Consider the following 26,408-nt stretch of genomic DNA (forward strand, 5'->3'; position numbering starts at 1 on the left):
ACACCTGCAGCCACTGTCCAGGAGCCCCTGAGCAGCTGGGACCTTCTCTTCCCCATTCCCTATCATGTGTAGCTGCTGCCAATTCTTTCACCACATTGGGCTGGGCAAGGTACTAAACAGTTTAGGGAGCTGCTGAGGGCAGCAGTTCAACCTTGAGTTCCCAGGCTACAGTGATCCTTGGGAGGTTTGGGCATGGAAGAAGAGAAGGAGGCACAGACCACTGGCACATTTTTGCCTCTGAATATACCTTCAGTCCTCTGATGGTGGTTGTTGGTGTTTCATAAGCTATCAGTGAGTGATCAGAGCAGTCATAAAAACAAGAAGAGGCCTCGAGGAAAGCTTACCAGCTAGATAAGTGAGCTTTAAAAATCATGTGTATTCTCAGCTTTAATCAGTCTTTGAAGTACGCATTGTTAAATTTTCCTACAAGTAAATAAATTGAAAGATGACATGATTGCATATTGGGAATTAGGTTAGGAATCAACATGAAAGTTAGGAAGTTTGTTTTAATACTTGCTATTAATAATCAAGAACATAATGCCAAATGTTAAATGTCTTCAAACCCACAATCTGACATTTAAAAGGAAGGTAGCCAATTACCGATAATCCCTTGTTAATTGTGTTCTTCCACTTCTTAGAAAATGGAGAACTTGAAATGGAAAGAATTGGATCACATTGTTATTTCTCATTATTTGCTGAGGATACAATGCTTGTTTTCCTGGAAACCACCTGCTTGGTGAAGTGAATATTGCATTCTATTTTGCAATATTTCTTAGCATATTTATATATTATGTACCCAGTGAATGAATGAATGAATGAATGAATATATATATATATATATATATGTAGGTGTGTGTGTGTGTGTGTGTGTAATCTGGATTAGCAGAGAAGAAAGAAAACTTGCTTTATCCATTTTTAAGTTTTATTTGCTTCTGGCCCAGGACATTTTCTTTTTGCTATTGTTGCATTTGTGACTGGGCCATGTCAGGTAAAACATTGAGGAACTTGCGGCAGTGGCAGTGGTGAGTGGTCTTGACAGGAAGATGGTATGTTGGATCTAAGGATGAGGGTGAGGGTCTTCCAATGTGAGACAGGATTCTGAGATTCTGAGCCCACCACAAATATGGAAGAATAGAACTTTGGGGGCATTATTGGAGAACAGGGTAGGTGGGCATTCACCCAGGAGTTGAGCTACATGGTACCATTTCCAGCTTCAGAACTGGTCACAAAACTAAACAAAGCCTAATGAGGACAGCTTGCACCCCAAGTGAGGAAACAACAGTGATGGCCAGCATGTGCGTGTTTGTGGAGCACAAAGGACCACATGCACAATTAGGTTTGCAGCTAATGGTTTTAGCCACAGAACATTTGCTCTTTTATCCCCCCTCTGATATTCTTGTAATTTAGCCCAGTGGGAATCTTCTAGCAGATGTTTCATAGAGCAGTTCATTCTGTGGTGACCATCAATTTTAATTGGAATCATGTAGCTAAACCCTAGGTAGCACTTGACAGGGAGAGGGTGTCTTTTAAGTCAGGTATCTCTGGTTCCGCTCTGGGCTTCTGTGGAACAATGTTACTTCATGCATGGCTGACTCCAGAAGGCATGGACCCAGGCAGTTTTTAAGAGGGCAGTGTTTAATAGTCAATGAAGGAGAAGCTCACCTGTCTCTTTCTGATGGTTTACATTTATGAGGGGACTTGGGGAGTGTGGTACGAATACAGCAACTACAGCTCCGAGTGCAGAATGGCAGTGGGGTTCGCCACCAGGCCCAGTCAGTAGCTGGGCTTTGGACACTGAAGCATTCTGTGCCTGAAGCTCAACAGTAATTACCAAGACATCATAATGCTTATTTATAAAGAAATTGCCTTCCTTGGGAAAAGACAGTAAGGTGCATTGTAATCCAAACAGCAAGACTGTGCTAATCTTTTTTTTTTTTTAATTAGGGAACTTTTTTCCCTGGAAATTGTTCTGACTTGACTGTGATGAGGTGCCAGCTCTGTACCCAAATGTGGAGAGAGAGGTCAAGAGCTGCTCAGGGACGTTCAGCTTCCCAGTGAAAGTCTGCAGAGGTGCAGCTGATCCTAAAATGGTTAATAGCACCTGGCACTTGTGGTGGGCATTACACAGTGTTCTGGTCATTCACTGAAAATAATGAGGCCGCTCTGCTGATGCCACTGGAGCAGGGCTAGTGTTCTGCCATTTCTCTTCCCCAGCATGGCATGCTCATTTCTGTGCAGACACAGTTGCAGGCTGCACTTCCTGTTCATAGAAGTTGTGGACTCAGGTTTTCAGGGGCCTCTTCTGGCAGAAATAATATATATCAAGCAAACAGAAGGGCATTCTGGGACATGCTGATGCCCCAAATTTGGTGGCATTCTTTGGGGTAATGAGATCAATGATAAGGCAAAAAATAAAGTGGTGTACTTTGGCCTCAAGCTGAACATTTCCACATCATATCAGTGTGTCTTATGCAGAGAGCCTCCTTCACATGCTCTGGGATACATCTAGGTGTAGCCTGGCACCATTGAAGGCAGATGACTTATGCCACTACCTACCCCCTCACACATATGCCCCAGGAAGAATTTTGATTCTTACGTGGTGGCATTTGGGTACAACTCTTTGACCATCTAGAAGTACCTTCTTAACTTGCACTCATCTCGTAGTGCCTGTGGGTCAGGAGTCCAGACACTAACCTGCTTTTCCAGTTGATATCAAGGTGTTTATAAGGATGAGTTCCCTGCCAATGGTTCCAGAGAAGAATCTTCTTCTGATGGCTGGTTACTTCTAGTGTTGGCAGAATCCAATTCCTTGTAGCCACAGGATCTAGGTCTCTGTTTCCTTGCTGCCCACTCTACTGGCCTTACCTCCAACCTGCTTCTCTCCCTTCCTTGCATGAAGCCTTCTCTATGTCAGAACCAGAATATAGAATCAAATTCTCATACTTGGGGTCACTGTGACTCCAGCCAAAAAAGCAGAGAATGCTTTCTGCCTTTAAGGTTCATGTGATTAGAGCGCAAGGACACAACCTCGGACAATCTCCCTGTTTAAGGTCCAAAACTTTAATTCCATCTGTGGAGTCCCTTTTTCCATGTAAAGCCATCTAGTCAAAGATTCCAAAGATTAAGGCATAGACATCTTTGAGAGGACAGTTTTTGACCACCTCTCTGGCCCTCAAAGATACATTCATTCCCACATATTTTTATCTCATCCCAAGCTCTCTAAATATTTATCCAATTACAGCATTTGATTCAAAGTCCTAAATCTCTTCACCTCCAAACTCCAAATCTGATTCATCTAAATCAGGTGTGGATGAGAAATCCACTAAGTAAAGCTCCCAGGAAACAATCCCCATCTATGTGAGACCTGTAAAAATGAAGGAACAGGTTATCTATTTCCAACACGGGGTGGATGGGACAACAGTTAGAGACATTTGAGGTCAAAAAGGCAGGAAGTAGAAAGAAAAGTGGAGTCATGCCCCAAAGCAGCCTGGAAATCCAGCCCAGCAAACTCTACTAGGCTTCAAGGTCAAGGAATTACCTTTTGTCATTCTCAGCTCTGCCCTCTGCATAAGATGTCAGAGAAAGATGGCCTTGGAAATGCCATTTGATTGACTTGGATTCACCAAGCTGGTCAGGGATACTTGCTTCTGCCTGCCTTTGCGTATTGTTATAATAGCATCATAGACCTTCACTTGCCTATTGCTGTGGAGCCCTGTGGGGCAGCAGAGCCTCCGGTGATCCTTTACCAGCACTCACAGCTGCCTACCTATGCCTTCTAGTACCTAGAGATGTTAAGAGGGACCCAGCACAGGTAACGGGCCATGGTGAAGGGCACTGACAAGATTACTCCAGTGAACCAGGAGCTAGCCATGATGTTATGTCACAGTGACTGGCTCAGGATACCAATAAAATGGAGGTGGTAAAAAGGGCCTGGGAAAAATGGAGAGGTCTTGTACCAGAACTGGCATTAGATGCAGAATTCTACCTCTTCTTGCCAGGTCCACTCCTCTGTCAAAGGCTTTAGTGGTCTGCTGACCCCACCTCTGAGCAGATGTGCTGATTGGTGTGCACACACCATTTAGCTGGACTGCTCCTGAGCCCATGTCTGTGATTTTATCCCACTCTTCCCATCTACCTTTAAAAATAATTTGCACTGATTTCACATGAGATGCTTCCTTGCTGGAAACACATTCAATGCCTTCTGTGTCCTTATTTCTTAATCACAACTCACAATTTTCTGCTATAAATATTAAGGAAAATTACCAATGTCCAATTTTATAGAATTACAATTTAAGGAAAAATTCTATTGAATGAGGCGAATGATAACCCTTCCATCCATTTCAGCCTGTGTTCATTTTCTATTGAACATTGAAGAGTCAAGTTCAAAGGTGATTGGTTCCCAAATCCTTCCTATTGCTGGTTGCTGCTTGCAAAATATTTAGTCACATTACACACACACACACACACACACACACACACACACACACACACACACATCTGTTTACCTGGCTAATCTGTGACCATCTAAAGGTCAAAGACTAGGTATTATATTGTCTTTTTATCACAAGATAGCATTGAGTATAGAAAAAGCATGTATCTACTTTTTTTTAACTTGAATGGATTTATTTCTGTAAATTCTTTCTTCCTAGAACAGGTCCACAGCATCCATCTGACAAAATCCGTAAGTATGAACTTTAGATCAATATTGTTAAGTATAGGAAAAAAAGTTAGACATAACCTGAGTGTCCATGTAGGTGCAAAAAGTCTAAAAAATGTGAATCATGATCTGTTTATAAATGGGACACCAGAAGTCATTTGATGACTAAGTGAGATCTGTAGGTACCATCATAAAAAGAGACAATGATACATTTTCTAAGGATAAATGCAAATTTCCTGAGGAAACAGGATGGTTAAAAAAAATCATACCTGCCCAGGTCATTTATTAGGAGTAGAAAATAATCTTGGATGATAAACACCAGTGGTCACAGTGATTTCCTTGGGGATCTCAAGGACTGTGCTCTCATAGCTCTGCAAGAGAGCTCACAGTATACATTCAGCTGAGTGGCCAGACCAGGGAAGGTGCACCTGTTGCAAGTGGCACAGGTGTCCGTTGCTGCTGGATGCCTTGTGCCTCTGATCCACCATCATTCTCTGTACTATTTAAATCAGATGGAATACACAGTACTCTCACAGACTATGCTGTGAAGCTTACACCACACGTTCAACTTAATAGGCCTCCCGTTTTCCATAAAAAGTGCTTCTGATGCAGATGGCCAGCATGTGGGAGATCAAGCCAGAGAGAAAACCAAAAGATGGGATTTGAGGGATCAAATGTATCTGTTCCCTTCCTACTTCCTTATAGTTTTAAACCTCCATCATGCATTTTTTATTGGAATTACTCAGGCTGTGACCTTATTTCTGCACTGGTTCCTTACTGTGGATGGAAAGTACATCATTCTTCTTCAGGTACCTGGTAATGTACAGCAAAAAGCTGAGTGCCGTAGTTGAAAAAGTGGTAGATCTTGTGTTTAGGAGGAAAAGGTGAAAAAGGAAAACCTCATTGCCTGCAAAGCAAAGCCCAAAGTTTCACCTAATGTGATTTTTACCAATTCTATAATAGTTGAATAAAAGTAGAAACTTAGGTCCAAAGGCTTTTATAAAACCATTACCCATAAAAGAGACAAGCACACACTTGTGTCCATTTGATAATATATGTTCTCTCTTATCATTTGCAGACAATAGGCATATGGGTGGGTGGGTGTGTGTGTCTTGGTCCTTTTACCTTGTCTAGTGACACTATATTAATCTTTCTTGTGTCTCAACATCATGTACATTTTAATTAAAAACGTTTTAAATTTGGGAGCAGACTGGACTAGAATCAAATAGACACTAGAATATGCTGGAATTAATGTTGAAAGCATCTAATGTTAATGAAGTGTTCATTCCTGTTATTTTCTGCACATTTTTTGATTACCAGTGAAATTAGTGCTAATCATGATTAAGTCTATTTGTGGGTCAGGAGGCTGCCACCCCATCATGACGATATTCAAAAGAAAGACATCTCATCAGGAGGTGTATTCAGGGTACTTCAGACTGGGGTATACATGAGCTGAGGTACTTTCAGGTCTGAATTCCTCAGTTTCTACATTTGGAAAAACCACCCTCCCAAACCCAGGGTCACTCATTGCCGTGGAGGTCTGATAGGGAATTTTGACAAACTTATTCTAATATGTTCAAAGCTCAACCTGGAGAAAATCATTTCAAGGTCTAAACTTGACTTTTATAAGGGCCATCCTTCCAGTTTAAAATAATACTACTGTGCCTCCTGCCACATTTCCCATAGCAGAAAGTGAGTTCCTCCTCCCTCCCCACCCCCCACTAGAGACATTGCCAGAAACATGTTGATCAACAAAAGGTGCAATTTATAAAATTTTGCATTAAAACTCTGTCAATATTTGATTAGTTGTATTACCTAAGAAACTGAAATTTTTGTTCATATTGTAAGATCAGCAAATGCCAAAAATCCTAATTTAAATTAAATAACATTTTCCAGGGATACACTAAAATGCTGATAAATCCTTTTTAATATCTCTTTTGAAACTTTTTAGATATCAAAGAAAGCATTATATTCACTAACATTTCAGCATTAGGCATATTTCATTTTCTTTTTATCCTAAAAAAAAACCATTAAAAACACAAACAAACAAAATCTAGTCTATCCATATTCTCCATTAAGGCTGAAGCTGTTGGCTTCTCCTTTCCTCATATTTCATTTCAGTGTCTCCATAAGTAGCTTCGGGACCTTGGTCAAACTCTTTAAGTCTCAGCTTCCTCACCTGCCAAGTAGAATAGGTGCAACTGCAAAAGATATTTTGAAAACAAAATGAGGAAGTGCCTGTAATCTGTATAACTCTCATTTCTAGTGGTAGACTGGTATTTCTTTGTGCATATAAGCCATAATTTTAAAATTATGTGTAATTAATTTTTAATTACACACTCTCCCATTATTCATTATGTTTAATTCAAAGCGAATTTAACTATCAGGATTGCTGTAAGATCCAGATTTGCCTATAGCTCATGTCAGTGCATCTAATAAACCATAGCAATTTTCTCTCTTTCATCCATTCTGTCATTTTTTTGTTAGATGCAATATGGTACCACAAATCAAGCAAATATGTTTTTACAAATTATGTAAGAATTGACCACAGTTATGCATGAGTTATGCATAAATTATTATAATTTTGCATTAGTGCAGGCTTTCCATTGTTGATAACTTTCGATGCAACAGCTGATATATGTAAATATAATGTGTACTACCTTGATCTTTAGCCTTCTTCCATCCATCCAAAACTGCCCCATCTCTGCTTGTTCTTTCCTGTGTAGGTTGTGTCAGAGTAGTTCTCAGAGAGCTAATCCTGGGTGGCTACCAGTTGCAAACACTTTTATACATGTCCCAATCCCCCACAAACTCCATCCTAAGCTCTCTGTGGCAGGAATGGCTCTCCTGATCCCTGAACAGTTGACCTTCCCTGTCGCCAGTATTCACTGGATTCTATAACACCTGATTTTGTTTTGTTTGTGATGTTTGAGGATGGAAATATGAGGAAGTTGTTAAAGACATTTACTCTCTCATTTTTCTTCCACCAGTGGGATGGAGTAGGACCTCTTCAAGACTATGCAGAACCACCCAAAGGGATCCAGATGCTGTGGCACCCCTCCATAGTCAAACCCTACCTCACACTGCTCTCTGAGTGCTCAAACCCAGACACGCTGGAAGGGGCGGCAGATGCCCTGCAGAACTTGGCCACAGGGAGCTGGAAGGCATGGCCAGTTCATTACAATACAAAAGAATCTGGAGTTGCAGCAAGTCTTGAGAAAATAATGCAAGTGTAGTTCCAAGAGGTGCAATTCGAACAAAGAGGTTTAGGAAAAAAAAAACAATTATATTGAATTGTTGGGCTTAAAAAGTTGAAAAAAACTTAAAAAAAGAAATTCTCTTAAGGTTTCAGAGTTCTTTGAAGACCACTGGTGAATAATATGATCATTGAAAAGGCTGTGAAATTCTTGCAATTCTATGGAGAGAGCTGAGCTGCTTGACTTTCAGGGACAATTGTGACATGTGTACGTTTTCAAAGCACCATCATTGGCTGTTAAGGGAGCTAATCTGCAAACACCCGTATGAGTATTCTAGATTTTGTACTGGATCCCAGCCCCCAAAAAGACCCCTTGCATTTTTAAATCATGAGCTTACAGAGGAGAACAGATTGGTAATTCCGTTTGGCAAAAATATTTTTTTAAATGTATGATTTTGACGAGATTAAGAGGTTCCTTTCTCCAAGTCCTTATAAACTGACACTATTCCTGCTTGATTTTCACAGAAAATTCTCAAGACCCAATTTTTGGTAGGAAAAGATTCACCAGGGGGAAAAAATTCTTGACTGTGGTCATCATAGTTACAAGCACCAATTTGCCTTGTTGCATTAAAATACAAAAATGTGTGACCACTCTTAGAGAAATGAAGATAGAATGTATGGGGAAACGCCAAGAGAAAAAACATCAAAAAAAGTTTTGATTTTGCCATCATGTTCCATCCATTTAATATCAAATTCAGGATTTGGGATGTTCATAAATCACTCTTTTCTTTGACATTCTCTTCAGAGTGATGTTAACATTGACACATAGCTTCAGAATTTTCAGAAGCTCAGAGGCATAGATGTCACTTGTCTTGGCCTCAGATTATCATGTGACTGCACATTTCCTTGTGCTCATATGGTCCAATGTCAGCCTTTTTGCCACACCTCTCTCTCTCTCTCTCTCTCTCTCTCTCTCTCTCTCTCTCTCTCTCTCTCTCTCTCTCTTCCTTGTTTCCATTACCCTAGCCCCAGCTCTTCCTTCCAGCTGTGACATCACAGCTCATGGGCCTGGTCCCTGAGTGTGCCTGGGGAGCTGCTTGCTGCTGTGTGGACAGGCTCACCCTTCCTTGAGAGCCTGAAAAGTGAACATGATTGTTCCTTTCCCTCCCTGCCTGTTAAACATCCTTAGTGTTTCTACCTACAGAATTCAGGTCAGGCCAGGCTGGAAGATGTCTCCTACTTTCAAACAGAGATAGGTGCAGACAACTTTCAAAAGCAGAGTCCCACCAGTCAGAAGGCCAGAGTGTGGCCTTATAGGACTAGGAAGGTCATTAATGTAAATCACTTCTTTGAATTGGCTCTCACATTTCATGTCCCTGTAAGCTCAACATGGTTCAGTAAGTTTTTATTCAAACCACAGTTCAAACCCAGGACCTGCTTTTTCAGAGGGTGGTGATCTTGGGCAGATTACACCTCTCGTGGGTCTCACGTGTGTCATCTTCAAATAGAGAATACCATACCTGCCAAGCACTTTAACATGCAGATGCATCACCACCTGGATACAGAGATGGGAATGAGATGGCATGGCCCAAGGATTGTCACATTTGTGGCCAAGAGACCCCACCAGCACTCCTTCCTCATGGCACTATATCAACAGGCATGGAAAGGAAGGGGACTGTGAGCTGAGACTAATCTGAGGTACAAAGACCTGGATATCCAGATGGTGACAAATCTAATGTGATATCTAAGCTCTGTATTTAAGCAACTATCTTGTTCCCTGAAAAAGATATAGTTCCTTATTATGATAATTAAAAAAATATGAAATATCTTTGGGCACTTGAAGATTTTGAATATAAGACTTTGACTTTTAAACTCAGATTCTTTATGTTCAAAACGTTAAGAGGATCTGGCAGGAATATGTAAAAGACCCAAATCAAACTTCTAGAGTTAAAAATAACATGTCTTAAACTACGGCATTTTGTTGCATTTAAATGGAATACAACAGTTACTAATATGGCATTATGTAAAAATGTGGGTATGTAACCAATGTGATTCTGTAATGTGTATTTGGGGTAAAAATGGGAGTTCATAACCCACTTGAATCTAATGTATGAAATATGATATGTCAAGAGCATTGTAATGTTTTGAACAACCAATAAAAAAAGACAAAAAAAATGTGTGAACTTGAAGACAATAAGGGAGATTATCCAAAAGAAGAATGCAGAGTGCATCTTGAGAATCGAGTAATCTTGAGAAATGCAGTGAACCCTCCCACAAGGGAAGGAAGAGAAGAAAAGAATATATAAGGAAATAATGGTTGAAATTCTTCCACATTTTAAGAAAACCAAAATTTACAGATTCAAGTAGCTCAAGGAACCCAAAAAACAAGAAACATGAAGAAACTGTACCAAAGTACATTATAATTCAGTTGCTCAGAACTGGTAATAAAAGGAAAATCTTAGAATCAGCAAGAGAAAAAAAATGTGTTGAATACCAAGAGCCACGTTGCATCTGACAGCGAAGGTCAAGAGCAGTGTCATGGATCATTTATCCCTTCATACCACAAGTCCTTGCTAAGCTGCTAAGACTGACTCTAGAAGAGAATCTGGTCTGTGAGCCCCTGAAGGGCCAACACTAACTTCCACTTGTCTCTGTACCCCACTGCTTGGCTGAGCAAAGATGTCCCAATTTTAGATTATATAATGCCAATTATGAAAGATGTGTAACAATTATTCTCAGCATTTAACCCAAGCAGTACCTGTCCACATGTCTTTCTTTTAGATGATATCTATTCATAAACATCTATCTATCAGTAAGAATTTAGTAACATATTAAGGACCAAGCCATCCTCAGATGGTCACATTTAAGACCAATTACTTGGTCTTTTGATTCAGATACAAATACACTTTTTATTCAGAATAAAGTTGGTAGAGTTGTTTTTGCAGAATCTGGGCTCAGCTGTGCTGGCAAGCTGCAGGTTTAGAAGTGTGGCCCTGCTCTGCAGTTTCTGCAGTGTGGAGCTATCTGTGCAAGTCCATACTTGTATCTCAGGGGCAACCAGGCCAGCATGAGAACTGACAGGTGTGGGTAGATAGGGGTTAGGGGTAAGAAAATGGCAGATTTGAAAAATGTTCTCTATTTCTATATTCTCCAATTATCTCCTACTTTGGATTATATAATACCAATTATGAAAGATGTGTGACAATCATTCTCTGTGTATTCTGGAAAGAGCATCTTGCTATTTCCAGAATATAAGCCTATGTATTAGTGTAGCACAGTTGCCCCAGTGTGACTACTGACCACACACATCCAGGGGACATTTATTTGGTAAATTTTTATAGAGTAAATACTATTAAGAAGGTGAAACTGAATTCAAGGACATAGAAGTTGTTATGTATTTAACAACTATACCACTGGAATTCCCAGTCTGCACTATAGACATGAACTAGAAAATTCAGATGCACAGTAAAAAGTCAGGGTGGATACCCTGATGGCAAAGAGAAAAAAGAAGAGTTAGGAAAAGTAAACATGCAGATGCAAGAAAGAAACACTCCCAGAGGTTGTTCTAATAACTGGTAGTCAAAGTGCTGACTTCTGTCATCAAGAACATGTTAAATTGCCACTAATAAATTTTAGAAGACAGAAAAAAATTTGGAATGCCAGTCTTATTCTAAGCTCTGCCCCCAGAATAATTCTAGACAAATGAGTTAGTCCTCAAGCGGGGTGAGTTGCTACTAAAGAACATTCTGTGCAGTTGTAAATAAATATATACTTATGTAGGCTCATTTTTATTAAAATACAAATACACAGGTACATATATAATTCAATCACACTATCAACATCTATTACATAATTTATTAATTTACAATGTGGGAAGGGAGGTGGACAATTCTTGGACAAGATTGGGAAAAATTTAATTGAATCAAACACTAACAAATTACTTCAAGAAAATTGAGAATTAAGTGTTCAGAAACCAAGCAGGGAAACCCTTACTTTCAAAAGTCTATTTCAAAAGACAGTTCTTGAATAATTAAAATATTGACAGGATACACAATAGAATTGACTTTCACACAGATAGTATTACTGTCTGAAATCTAGAGTCTACGATTGTGTTTTTATAGCAATTGTCAAAATTTTGTGGTATTTCTTTAGTGTCCTTAACTTTTTATGGCCCAACAAAAACAGAAATGTGAAGGTAAAACACCAGAATATTGCATGAAGACAGCTTTTTATAGACCTCATTGTCTGAAACAATAACTTTCCTTTATGGAAAGAGCATGCACACTTTTTTTTTCTGTAACAAATTGACTAGCAAACTAGATCTTCATAATGGCCCTAAACACTTTTTAACGTTTAAAACACTCATTACTTGGTTTATGAGCATCAGAAAAAGATAATGGCATTATGCAGAAGCAAACTGATACATGTTTTTCATAGAAGACATGGACATCAATTACCTTTTTCTCATTTACATTACAATGGTTTTGTTTGTGGCAGAATATTAAAACAATTGGATATAGTAGCCTGAAAATTTCCAAAATGTGAATGAATGCTTTTGAAGTGTCATTCCAATGTGTAGTGAGTTGACGTCTTAATATTGTGGCCTCACAAACCAAGATTTTCTTGTCATGTGTAGATTTTTATTATCATTTTAAATCAGATTGCAGCTATAACATCTAGCACAGCTTCTTTTGCAATTGAGACCTATCTACCTTCACCTTCTTCCTTCCATATTTTGAACACACTACCACCACCACATCTCTAAAAAAGAAAATTCGGTGCCTATTTTTTTTTTTTTTATTTTGCAAACCAAAGGTTTTTTTTATTTTTTATTTTGCAATTAGTACTTCGACGTACTTTTTGAAGAAGACGTTTCTTAACTTTGATGTACATTGGACTCACATCTCCTGGGACACCAAGATACACTAGCTCTTATTTTTGAGATATCTCAGTTTATAATTACTGATTTAGAGTCTGTAAAAACCATTGTAGATAGAAAAAGCCTGCTCATTTTCTGAAAAATTGTCTTCTTCCAATTTTGAATTGTTTTTAATGGTGAAAGCTTAAAACATGTATTTTTCTCTGAGACATTTCATTTCTTTTATCAGTAAAAGATAAAAAAAGTTTTCTCCAGGAATATTCTGATCCAAATTTCCTCCTTATCTTACTGCATGTAATGAATAATTAATTCTAATTGAGTTGCCAATTTCAGCCAGAATTACCACTATTGGTATTAATACCTACAGTTAGAACAAAGTTTAAATTGCTGTGTATATATAATAGGAATTTCAAGACAACTACTCCCTTGTTTTAGTATAAGTTTTACAACACACCCTTGGATGAAGATATCACAAGCCTCTTCAGTTTAAGGAGGATTCTAACTTTATATTTCCACTTAATGAAGCCCCTTATGTTGAAAGACCAATTTAATTAAGAGTACAGGCTTAATGAGCTCATCGAAAACATTAAATGTGAGTAGCCACCAACGGCAACCTCAGGCTGGGAAGGCTGTGGGGAATGCTTCAGCCCCCCCCCCCATGGGTGAAGATATGAGGCGTCCAAGTTGCTGTCCAGCTCAGGAGTCATACAGGTGACCAGCATGGTTAGCCTTCTGGGCTAGTGCCTTCTCTTCAGCTCCAGTCTTAGCTCGTTTCTGCAACCAGAACCCCTCATTTTTCACTCCACACCCAGATATTCCTCCTCACACTTTTTTTTCATGACTTCTTTGAGTGTTTCTGCTTAAATGTGGTTGAGTATTGAAAGAATGCCCTTCATGTCCCAGTAAATGAGCAAAGGAGAAGAAAATAGCTGGGCCATGTCACAGGCCTGTAATCCCAGCAGCTCAGGAGGCTGAGGTGGAAGGATGAGGGGTTCAATGACAGCCTCAGCAATTTAGCAAGGCCCTATCTCCAAATAAAACCTAAAATGGGCTGGAGATATGTCAGTGGTTAAGATGTGTCAGTGGAAAGGAAGAAAGGAGGGAGGGATAGAGGGAGGGAGGGAGAAAGGAAAGATATATGCATATTTATACTTCGAGATACAACCCTGCCTCCAACCATTCCCCTAAAGTGCTGTGATATTAGCATTACGTTTCCATGAGCTACTTTCCATGAATTAAATCTTCCTATCAATTCTGAAAAACAGTTGTCCCCAACATGTACAGGGAACTGGTTCTAAGACCTCTCTGCTCAAAACCAAAAACCATGGATGCTCAAGTCCTTTGTATAAAGCAGCATAGTATTTTCATATGACCCATGCACATCCTCTTCTACACTTCAGACCCTCCTTAGATTACTTCTAATACCTAATATGCTATGTAAATAGTTGTTCTACTCTATTGCACTGCAAGTAATGACAAGAAAAAGAAAGCCTTGCATATTCAGTACAGATGCAATTTTTAAAGACATTTTTTAAATTAGTTACTGAATTCATAGATTTGGAACCTGAAAATGTGGCCGACTATTCTCCTCCTCCTCCCCCTCCTCCCCCTCCTCTCCCTCCTTTCCTCCTGTTCCTCCTCCTCCCCCCTCCCCCTCTCCCTCTCTTCTTTTTTCTTCTACCTTGTGCCTTATGCCTGGATGAGTTTGAACTGTGCTCTTGGTTTATGGAGGCAAGGCAGTATGTGTTTTGAGTTGCTTTTGAGTCTTTAAGACAGGATGTTTTAGAAGCATCTCCATCTAGTATCTAGTTCCCTTCCCATCTCCTAACACAGGTGTGGCATGCAGATACCTCTGGGCTTTGGTGAAGAGGTTGCCTCAGATGTAATATAGGAGAGAAGATAATTGGTGTCCTTGAAGGTCAAATATTTGGACTTGCTTTTTTCTACTGAACTAAGAAATAACAATGAAGACACCCAAGAAGTGATCCCACTGTGCAGTGAGCCTGATATTACCCATCATTATGTGTCACCTTCTGGGACAGCTCACTTACCCCCCCCCCAAAAAAAAATAATGCTGAAATCAGGTTCCTTCCTATTGATTCCTGCTATTGGCCTAGGCTAGAGGAGAAGAAGTAGAAGATGAAAGAGAAATTTGCTGATGAGGATTGGCAAGGATGTTTGTGGAATGAAGAAGTATCATTTCTAAAGACTCTTCAGAGGGAAAATTGAGAAATTACTCAGCTACTTTCCATTAGGTAAGGGACTAGAATTAGTTAAAAACATTTGAATCACAGATTAGGAGCTTCTCTGGGATCCACATTTCAAACTTCAAGCATGTAACAGTGTTACTATGGATTGGATAGTAACAATCTCTGAGTAATAATGGATACTGAATATTCAGTAATTAAGTAAAATTTGCAGCAAAGCCCATCTTAAACAGATAAGTGACCTCATGTGTCACTTATTAAACATGATTTCCTCCATAGTAATTAAGCACAAATTGGAAGAGACAGAGTGAGTCGGGCTTAGTCTTCTTCCCACTTTGGTTTAAGGCAGTGCAGAGCTTCTCAGTTTCCAAGCTGGCATCAAAGACCACCCCATCACCCCCAGTATGGCATCCAGGCAGGAATAGGACACAGTGGAGGATTTGGAGGTGTTAGAGTTGGAGAGACATTTGGCAGACAAGAGTCAGTAATAGCCACAATTGCAGTGCAGATCTTCCAAACAAAAGTTGAATAAAGAAACTATAAAACTCAATAATACAATCAATAACTTAGACTTAACTGACATATGTAGAATATTTCAACCTGTATCAAGTGGATACACTTTCTTCTCAGCAGCACATGGATCCTTCTGTAAAATAAACCATATAATATGACATAAAGCAACTCTTAGCAAAATACCAAAAAGTAGAGATACTACCCTACATTTTATCAGATCATAATTTAATGAAATTGGAATTCAATGACAGAATAAAAATAAAAATTACTCCAACACCTGGAGACAATATACTACTGAATGAACAATGGGTTGCAGAAGACATCAAGGAGGAGATTAAAAAATTCTTAAAGGTAAATGAGAACATAGACACAACATATGGAAATCTCTGGGACACTATGAAGGCAGTACTAAGAGGAAAGTTCATTGCATGCAGTTCATTCCTTAAAAGAAAAAAAAATTCAACAAATAAATGAGTTCACATTACAAAACTCAAAGCCCTAAAAAACGAAAAACAAATCAACAGCAAAAACAAAAGAAGACAAGAAATAATTAAAATTAGAGCTGAAATCAATGAAATTGAAACAGAAGAAACAATTTTTAAAATTGACAAAACAAAAAAGTTGATTCTTTGAAAAAAATAAATAAATTTGACAGACCCTTAGCTACTCTGGGAAACCAAGCAGCCAACTCAGGGACCTGCCAAAAAGGAACACAGAAAACACAAATCACTCCTTAGACCACATCCATCTAAGTAGGAAGAGTGTGATTGAAACTCGTCCAGATTTTGCCATTTCCTAGGTTCATTACTTTCCTTTAAGAATTATGCTCAATTTTCTAGAATGAATGCTGCATTTCTGTTTGGCTTTGGTAAGACAGAGTGGGGTGGTTTTTAGATTATGGAGCTGACAGAGCTGGGGAGACCTAGGCTTGGGGAAGGGATCAGACAACCATAGGTCAGCTCTGGCTGTGTCAGCAAGGAGAAGAGAGGACCACTTCCAGAACTGACTTAGGGAATCCAAGAGGAAGAAGGCTGGGGTAAGGAAGGGGATGGGATGTGGGTGTAACTGCCTGGAGGGAGGCACATCTCTGGTGACCTCTGCCTCTTCTTCCCCCTCCACCTGCCTCTCAGACTCACTTCCCACCCGCAGCTGCTAAGAACCAGTCTCTGTTTTGTTCTGGAGCCCCCAGGTCCAGGGCTTTCCTATCTACATATTTTACCTTGTCTCTGCTCAGATATCCAGTGACTAGATTCTCCTCTCTGCTTGTTTCTTTATAAATTCAAAGGCACATGAGATTCCTTGTTTTAAACACAGTAAAAAGTGGGATCAACTAAGTACCTAAGAATAGCCCCATAATAGGGCTGAAAGGAGATGGGATCTTAACTTAGAGAAAGGAAGGGGAATGGGATGGAAAAGAACAGACCCTTCTATAAATGTCTTGGGGAGGACACATATCTGTTCATCCCAAGCCCTGCCCCACCAAGTGGCCTGAAGTTCTAAAGTCATTTTTTCTTTCTGTCACTGGCCTCTCCTGGCTCTGGTGCCTGTTCCTGATATTCTCCTTGAAAGGTTTTGTGGTCTTGTCCAGGATCCCCAATGATGGCCAAGGGTAGCCTGACCATCTAGGCTGCAAGCGGTCTGTGTCTGTTTATTGACAGCATGAACAATTATAAATCATTGACAGAATGATTAAAGGCTGGAAGCCACAGTTTATATTTTGCTTGCTAACTTTCTAAGACTGTTGTATAGCTATTTGCTACTCCTTTACTACATCACATTTAAAAATGTTTAAGTGTACCACAAATATAATTCCTGTGATGTATTCTAAAATAAAACTGACATATATCCTTTTAAAATATGTCTAAGAAATCTGAATATTACAGTGGTTTTATATCCACTGGCATCCTCTTTAATAATATGTGAGTAAATGCTTCATTAATGTTAGAAATTCAACATTGTTTATTTTGCTCCTTGAACATAGTATTCTCCCACATTCCTCCAAATTTTACCCTGATTAATGTCTCTTATGCTTTAAGGTCTCTGATTTATCATTGTCTCTTGAAGCAAAATATATGCAAGTTAAATTTTAATTTTTAATACTTCTAATGGTAACAGATTTTCAATTAAAACTTTTATGAATTAAGTTATTACTGTAGGTGTTAGCAGAATTAAATTGACCAAAAATCATATGTATCACAAATATTATTAAAATTTTTAAGAGTAGAATTTCACTGGAAATACATTTTTTAGATCAAAGAGCTTCACCCCTCAATTTATGTATCCAAAGGAACATTACTTAGTGTTTGAAAAAAAAAACAGGGTTCAGTATCATTCTGTTCTTATTTTTGTTTTGCTTTGGTTTTACAGACTTGAATACTGAGAAACTTATTAACAAACCTAAGCAAAGGCCTTTCCTTATAGCAATGCCATTTGATTCTTTGAACTTCGTATATGTGTGATTTCAAAAATCTCATTGGGGTCCATCATCAGAAGTGATTTTTAATTCTCTATTAATGGACAACCTGATTTCGCCCCCTTTCAAACTTGTTGAAGGTAATGAATTAGAAACTCACCTTCTGGGAAAAGTGATGGATCGTCCATCATCAGAGCCATTTTCTTTTCCTTGTGACTAAGTCACAGCCACGTGCAGTACCTGGGTTTTGTCTCACAGAACATGTGCCCTTTCAGAGCAGGGAGGGATCTGACCCGGCTCTGTGAAATGGGAAAAGGTACATTGTGAGAGGGCAGGCCTCATGTTCTCAAGCAGGTTTGTCTTGTTGTAACAGTGTGCAGGGAAGTCAAGGATCTAGAGAGGCTTCTCTGAACCCCCACACCAAACATTCCCTTGTCAAGCTCCAGGGCACACAGGCTCCTTCTGGAGACCAGTACCTCAGGATAGCCTGACCTTGACAGCACTATAGCCATGACCTTGAGGATTTTTCTGCACAGAATCAAAAGTTAATGCTGCAAAAATGTGCTTCTCGCCTGAATGAGCTTTGGTTTTCACAAGCTGTTTCTGCATATGCCAGTGCTGAGCTGCAGATCTCCAGAGGGAGCTTACCACAAAGAACTGCAGCCATCTGCATGGTGGGAAGCACCAGGTGAGATTTAAGGGTCACATTTGAAGCTAATTAAGACTACAGGATGAATTTTATGCTAGATAATAATTTATTATCTACATATAGAGGATCATTATTGGGACAATAAGTGCAGTATTTAAAACTTCCTAGGGATCAATTAAATATAAAGAAGTCCTGCTTTCAGACTACAAGTGCCACAATTCAGTTCTTATACCATGAAAGTTTAAAGTGATTATTTAATTTAGTTACTGAGATTCTGTATTAAAATAATTGGGTATTTCAAGGGTTTACCATCATTTTCTCCTTTTCTATCGACTTCCAACCTGTGTAATTAATTTGCATCCTCATTTATTCATTCAATTTACTCATTCATTCAGTATTTATTGAGTGCCTACTGTGTTCCAAACACAATAGAGCATCAGCATCAAAGTTTCTTCTGCTTTATGGAGACTGTGGTCTGATGGTGAAAACAGACACCGAGCAAGCAAACAATATTTACTTTCTGCTTTAGATATGAATAAAATATGATAGGGGATTACAGAGTAACAAGATGAGGGAAATTTTGAATGTAGCAGTCAGGAAAGAATCCTCTAAGGAGGTATGTCATGAGTGATGGACAGGAGCTTTCGGAAAGGCATCAAAGATAACTTTCTGGGTACAAGGAGCAGCAAGAGTGAAAACCGGGTGTAACAGAGAGCTCGGTGTGTGGTGAAAACAGGGACAGAGTCAATGTTATTACAGCCAGTAAGTGAGTGGGAAGGCTGAAGATGCTGAGGATGGGTGAGGGGTGCCTGTAAGCCTGAGGGTAGGGGACGGATTTGGATTTTCCTTCAAGGGTTTTAGCTGGAAAGAGCATGATTGGATTTACATTACAGTCCTGTCTGCTAGTCCTTTGCACACTAGACTTCAGGGAAGGTGGGAGACCTAAGAGGGGTGGATTCCAGAAGTCTGGAAGGAGAGTGTACCATCCTGGACCAGGGCTGCAGTTGGGGTATCGGGAAAAGAATTTCAAATGTGGAACCAGCTGGATTTGCGGATGGATTGGGAATAAACTGCTATAAATAAAAAGAGAACAGAGGCAGGGAGGGACTGGTAGGAACTAGAGTTTGATTGGGGAATGAAGGTGTAGAAAGTGTGTTAGGAAAAAGCAGAGGCCAAATAGGAATCAGGAAATATTAGTTTGGAGCTCAAGACTGAGATACCCTTCTGTGGGTTATCAGTGAAATTAAAGGGGAAAAAGATAGTTAAAGTCATAGTCCAATTATGTTCATTTTCTGAGTACACAAACAGATATAAGGAAGCCTAATCATCTTTAAATAAAAAGCCTAGCTGCTGATATACAAGCCTTTTGTGGCTCATTAACCAAAGACAGGTTTCTTACATAATTTTCTTCTTCATTTTTACTTGTGAATAAAGAAAACAAAAGATAACGTTGTTTCTTTCTGGATAATCTGAGACCACATATGTTCTCGTAATTTTACATGACCCACAGGTTGTATTGTGAAGTGTTTTGATGGTCTTCCTACTTGCCTAAGTATGGCACTTAAACCTGTGCCTGCAGAATAACTAAACTGTCATGGCTGTTAGCCATACCCAGAAAAAAGTATGGCCAGGTTGGAGAGGGTCAGTCATTTAAAACTGATGAGAAGTCTGCATTTTCATATCCTGGTCTAGACTTCCTTGGGTATTATTTGTTTTATTTTCTTAGTGTTATTATTTTGGTAGTCACATGTTACTACTGAAATTCCCATCTGGCAAGTAATATTTGTGTGTGTGTAGTCATCCGTCAATCTATTGCTGCAGGGACTTGATGGATCCCTGTGAACAGGACAGCATACCTAGTCATTCGGCTCTGTTCAGTTTTCTGTGTGGCAGAAATTATTATAGGGACCCGTATATGAAGTGCTGAGTTATTTATCTGTGGAATTTATTAACATGGAAATAGATAGAACTGCTTCTTTGCTCATACACTTCATACATGCAGCAGAGCAGTAGCCTCCATTCCACACCTGCCATACAAATGCTCGGATTTTGAATTCATCTCCCAATTTTCAGCTGTGTGCAGGTCTTGTCAGGAGATTCTGTCAAACATTTAGAAGTGAGAACAGCCAGTGGTGAGGCAAATGCTTCTAGGACACATAAATCTAATTGATAGAGGACCATTGGAGACACTTTATAGCCAAGTTCACCTTACTTTCCGGGGGGGGGGAGTATTTTATTTCCTCTTTTTTTCAACCCTATTTAAGGCTCAATAGATTACTATGAGATAGGAGTGGGTGAGTTCAGTAATATTTGTCCTTTAAATTGGACACTTTTACCCCCATTATTGGATTTTATTTGGCTATGGGTGAGTGATTTTCTTCCCCTAATATCCATATATCTTTTTGTGCCACAAGAGTTTTTCAAGCAACATGATTTTTGTCCCAAGATATTTTTAGAGATATATGTGATTCCTTCAGAATGGAAAACCATTGTTGCTCTGTCTTCAAATTCCCAACATCTTTTCTGTTTGTTCACTCAGAGATGAGAACCAGTTCTGTGGTATTGATGATCTATCTATGCCTATACCATTCAACAAATTAATATACCAATAGACCCCCCTTCAAACTTCCTGTTTCCTCGTTTCCTAGTTACTATGCCCATGAGGCTGTTTTAAGAGCCCAGAATGTCAGTCTTAGGGCAGTCATCATATTCTTAGAAATGTGTGCTGGAGGAGGAGTGTTGGCAAATGGACGTGGTTTTCCATAGTGCAGACCAAGGGCAGCCATAGTTATAGACAAACAGATGTCCCAGAGGTATGGCTCCAGCAGGTTCCACACACTGGGATTCAGTGAAAACTACTCCACCAGGAATCAGCTTCAGAAATATATAGAAAAACACCTGCCCTGACCTGACTCAGGCCTCCTGAATCTTTCTATCTGGCAAGGGCCCCGAGCATCTGTCTGTAGAAGTCTCCCAGATAACTCTGGTATATGGTCTGAGCTGGGGACCAGGTTCCTGCCTTGTAAAGTGTTAGCCCTCTCCAGGCCCCTCCTCTTATGGGGTACTGCCATTGGCACTACTTTCTTAGCTCTAAATTTTCACTTGAAAAGGTTTTTAGATCCTTAAAAAAATAAAGCTCAAATCAAGTGTCATCAAGACTGTGCAATGAGCCTGTGGATTTAAAATACATAAGCAATTTAGAGCAGCAACTACATCATTGTTTTTAAATAAGTTAGATGAGTAGTGTCAAGTTCCATTACACAGGAAATGCAGGGAGAAAAATTTCCCAGATTCATTTAAATTTATTCTGCATCTCATTTTTCAGCATTTCTTGGGTAGTAATCTAAGTTTATTCAGTCTTGAGCATTAACTGAGTGATTACTATATTCAAGACATGATGCTAGGTGCTGATTCAATGCCAGGCATTTATTTTGATTCTCAATTTGAAAGGAATTCATGAATAGTATTGAAGTGCATGGTTTTACTCTCAGAAGTGAAAGCCATTGTTTGAACGTCTAGTTTGATTCAAGTATGTACTCAGCAAAGTCTGGATGATGGAAGACACCCACACCCCACCTCTGTGATTCAGGGCCCCAGCATGTTGCAGTTATACCAAGGACCAACTGGAACCCTCTATTCATGAGCAAGTGTGTCTGAGATCCCACACTAGGCTGTGACCATAGGAGCTGACTTTTTTGCAGACAGGAAGCCAGCCAAAACCTGGGCTGGTGTTGCAGGTGGACCTCCCTGTCCTCAACACACCAGGCAGTGCCAGGTCCTTGCAGGGTGTCTGCCTGTGGGTTCCTGCTGTGGTTCCAGTGCATACATAGCAATCTCAGGTGGAGGCTTGTCACTGTCTATCTCTGACTCCTCCCCACTTGTGTCTTCTGTCCCTAAAGCCAAGGACCACTTAGCACAGTACTGCTAGGCACTGCCTCTCTCTAGGGTAGCTCACTGATAGCTCCCTTGAACAGCTTGTGCCTTGGAATGCCATCTCTTGACTCCAGACTGGTGGGAGTAGAACTTTCCTATACCAACTCAGGTCCATAGACAGATTAACAGGAGAAAATTCAAGTTTAGTCACATATACACAAGAAAGCTCAGTCTGGAGTAACTAAACAGTGGGGGAAATGGTTTACACACCAGCTTAATTGGGATGAGGCATAGATAGGATTTCTAGGGAGACTAAAGAAGATGTGAGAGAAACTAAACAGAGTTCCAGAAGCTTCTGATAAAGGTTTTTTATGCAGTTTCTCACCCCAGTGCTAAGGGCCAGTCTCCTTTTGGATGGGAAGTTCCCCAGCGTGGGTTATAGCACCTTTATTCTCAGAGAGCTCTTCCTGAGACCCAAAAGGGAGGCTCAGAAAGGCTTCTTCTAGGTTTCCTCTTCATGCCATTCTGGTTGGTCCATTCGAGATCCCAGAGGTTGTGTCTAGGTCGTCTTGCCTCTAGTTCCTATGTTCTTAACCCTGACTTCTCAGACCTTTTCACTTTTCCATTTCTCAGTCCAGTCTGTGGTGTAAAGAAATGAACTAGGTCTTGCAGACTCCAAGGTTGAAATCAGCACCTTCAGCATGGCTCAGCTGTGACCAAGGCTTGCTCTGAGAAGTCCCTCCAAGGCTCCCCATGTAAGGCCGAACATTAGAAGCACACATTAGGAGTAACAAAGCAGAATTGCTCAATTGCCATGAGAGGGTGGAAATGTAATGGCTCCACACAAATACAAGCATAGAACAATCTAGGGCCACCTAGTGTGGGACCATAGCTCTTGGGACAATATTAGTATAGTGTAAAAAATTATATCATGCTCCCGAAAAGCTGCTGAACCATCTAGAGAGTGTTAAACTTACTCTATCCTAAGTCTTCAAGTTTCGTAGAAAAAAGAGTCTAGAATGTCCACCAGGGGTAGGCAATAAACATGCCTAATCTTCAAGGAGAAACTGGGGTGTGTGGAGATGGGAGGTAAGTGTTAGAACTAGCTGTATGGTGGGGGTGGGATAGTGGTCCTGAGGGTCCAGATCCCAGCAGCGGTTTGCAGGGATGATGGGGGTCAGTGAGGGGGCACTCCCACTCCTTTTATTTCTTTTATTTCTGGGCAATGGGCATTGCACGTTCTCTAGCTTGAGTCACTTGGGCAAGTGAGTGATTCATTTTCTCTGTGCCTTTGTTGAAGATGCAGAGTAGTACCATTAACCCCCAAGGCCTGTGGTAAGAGGTAGATGAAGACATAGAGTTCTTAGGCCAGTGCTTGGGAGGTGGCACCTTGGATGCCATCCAGCCCTGATGCCTGTCTGCAACAGCCCCAGCACCAGCAGCTCTCATCCCTGGCTTGCCCAGGCGGTTTCCTGGACTTCTCTAGGTGCAGGGGCCTGTGAGGCAAAGGCTCCTTCGCACCTGTGCTCTGTGAGCAAGAGATTAAACTGTTTGCTGTATTTAGTTATCTTTAGCCTGTTCTGATGAAGGTTTTTTCCCAAAGCATGTTTTTATTTTCATTTTATTGTAGGCACAAATCTTTCTTATGCAGCTGCTTAATGTTTTCCCAAAAGAAACTTACTACTGGGCTGGGGATGTGGCTCAAGTGGTAGCATGCTCGCCTGGCATGCGTGCGGCCCGGGTTCAATCCTCAGCACCGCATACAAACAAAGATGTTGTGTTCGCCAAAAACTAAAAAATAAATATTAAAATTCTCTCTCTCTCTCTCTCTCTCTCTCTCTCTCTCTCAAAAAAAAAAAGAAAGAAAGAAAGAAAGAAAGAAACTTACTCCTCCTGCCCAGATTTTGTATTTGGGCATCACATCTCTGTTCTTCCAAGTAGCCCAGGGATGCACGGTGGGTCTCTGAAGCCAAGTGTGGGCAGTGGAGAGCACTCTGCAGTGACAGGACCTGAGATCTCAGGCACCTTCAACTGTGTTATCCTACACATCTGCAAAGTTGGATAAAAAGAGAGATGGCTTGTTATGCCTTAACAAAATTTGGGTTTTAACTACCCAAATAAGCCTGCTTTAAACAAATTCAAACACATAAACACAAAGGAGATCAAGCATATCTTGTGACCCAGAATACACATGCCCTCCGTAGGGTTGGAGACAGTGGTAACTTCTATTTGAAATTCCATGAACAACACTCTTCTATCCAGATGTGGCCACCAGAAGAGCACTGTCTCTGGGAGTCTCCAGGGAGCCAGGCAGAGCCTCAGATAAAAGCCTATTCCCAGGCAAATCCTTGGAGAAAGGATTCTTGAGGAAGACATGAGTGCATTATCCGATTAAGTTGAGTTCCTTTCCTTGGTATCGAATTGCTTTGGCCTTATACCAAAGAGCTCAGCCTTTTCCTACAGAGGTTGAAATTTGTCTGTTTGACTCATGAATGATTTAAGCCTTTTTTTATTTCCTCTGAAACTTCTCTGGTAAGCTTGCCTCCATTTATAAACACATCAAAGCCTAGTAGGAAAAATAATAGAAGAGAAAAGCACCTTTAGATTAAGCTTTGAATAAGACTGAATTGGTTAGTCATCTGAGATTAGTGTGGCTTGTGAGAGAGTGTATACCAAGCCATGGCTGTAACCCTTTGTCTATTCTAATTCTTCTTTGAAACTTAAATTATTGACATTAGATCATATCTGTAAAGGACTCTGATGAACTCTAAGATTGAACTAGCTACTGCCAAATTTGAGTTTTGTGCATTCTAATAGAGACAAAGAAATCAACTTATAATCAAGCATTATAAGAATAGGCCAGAACTAATGTCTTCATAATGAAAATATCCAAAGTTTACATGATGCTATACAATAATTTTACAGTGTAATGAACAAAGGGCCAGCACGAAGTCTAGCTGCCTCACATGCTCACATCTGCTTGAATTCTAGTGGAGAAAAGTCCTCAGTGGTACCCAAGACTTGCTTCCTAAATATCATCAGCACAACTCGTTGCTAAAACAAAGCTGAACTTATTCCATGCCATGTTGAGGGAAACACCACTTAAGGGAGCAGGAGCCATACCTCGTTATGGTTGGGGGAGGTCTCATGGGGAGTCTGAAGCCTGGTTTACAAAGCAGGGCTTTCATCATGGTGCTTGCCCAGTTGAGGATTGGTGGAAGCAGGTGTCCAGAGTCTCCAGGTGTATGCACGTATGTTGATAGTTTCCATTGAAAGGTTGGTGGGTCTTTTCACAAGTTTCTGTATTGAATTATCAAGTTCTCTGCCTGGTCAACAACCTCATGAAAGAGATAATGATGCTAATCATGATAATTAAGTGATATTCATGAAACAGATGTGCATGTAAATTCATTGTCCAAGCTGTGCATATAGGGCAGCATGTATGTGGAGCTATAGGGTTCTTCACTCGAAAATTCTCTGTGTCATGAAGGACAGGAAGCTGGGAAGGAAATAAAATCACAGTAACACAAAGCTATCAATCATCTGAAATTAATTTTCACTGAACTTTAACAATAATTTGTACCCCAGTGTCCCAGTGTCTTCACCTCTGGACTCCCACTTAATTATTCTCTCCCAACATGATGTGAGAGGAGAGGAGATCTCTAAGACAGGGGGTCATTCAGCTGGAGCCTGAGCTCTGTCCCATTTGGAAGCACACTAGGTGTTCACAGATGCTGGGATTGTGGTACACACTGTAAGTGCCTGTGGATGGCCACCGAGGCAAACACAATGCTTACTCAATGAACAGCTCTAGGTCACCAGGAAACAACAACAATTAAGGATTTCTGAATCACACTATTTTATGCTTAAGCCCAGTTGATTTGGACACAGGTCTGATCATATCACTCATACTTAACTTTTGAATAAATCCAAAGCCAACAAAATGTTAGTGTGGCAATATGTAAGTGTTGTATTGAGTGGATAAGCAGTGGATATTCATGATTTAAGTTCATAAAGAACA

At 40.1% G+C, this 26,408-nt stretch overlaps 1 protein-coding gene across 1 annotated transcript in view; it reads left to right on the top strand.

Moving 5' to 3' along the window:
* Positions 1 to 11,622, top strand: part of LOC144373389 (catenin delta-2-like) — a 33,315-nt gene extending 21,693 nt beyond the window's left edge. The window contains exon 2 of the mRNA XM_078036479.1: positions 7,648 to 11,622. Within this exon, the coding sequence (XP_077892605.1) occupies positions 7,648 to 7,893 (246 nt within the window). The 3' untranslated portion in view covers positions 7,894 to 11,622. The remainder of the gene's footprint in view (positions 1 to 7,647) is intronic.
* Positions 11,623 to 26,408: the final 14,786 nt, after the last annotated feature.

This window comes from Ictidomys tridecemlineatus, unplaced genomic scaffold, assembly GCF_052094955.1.
Source record: "Ictidomys tridecemlineatus isolate mIctTri1 unplaced genomic scaffold, mIctTri1.hap1 Scaffold_38, whole genome shotgun sequence".
NCBI classification, from domain to species: Eukaryota; Metazoa; Chordata; class Mammalia; order Rodentia; family Sciuridae; genus Ictidomys; species Ictidomys tridecemlineatus.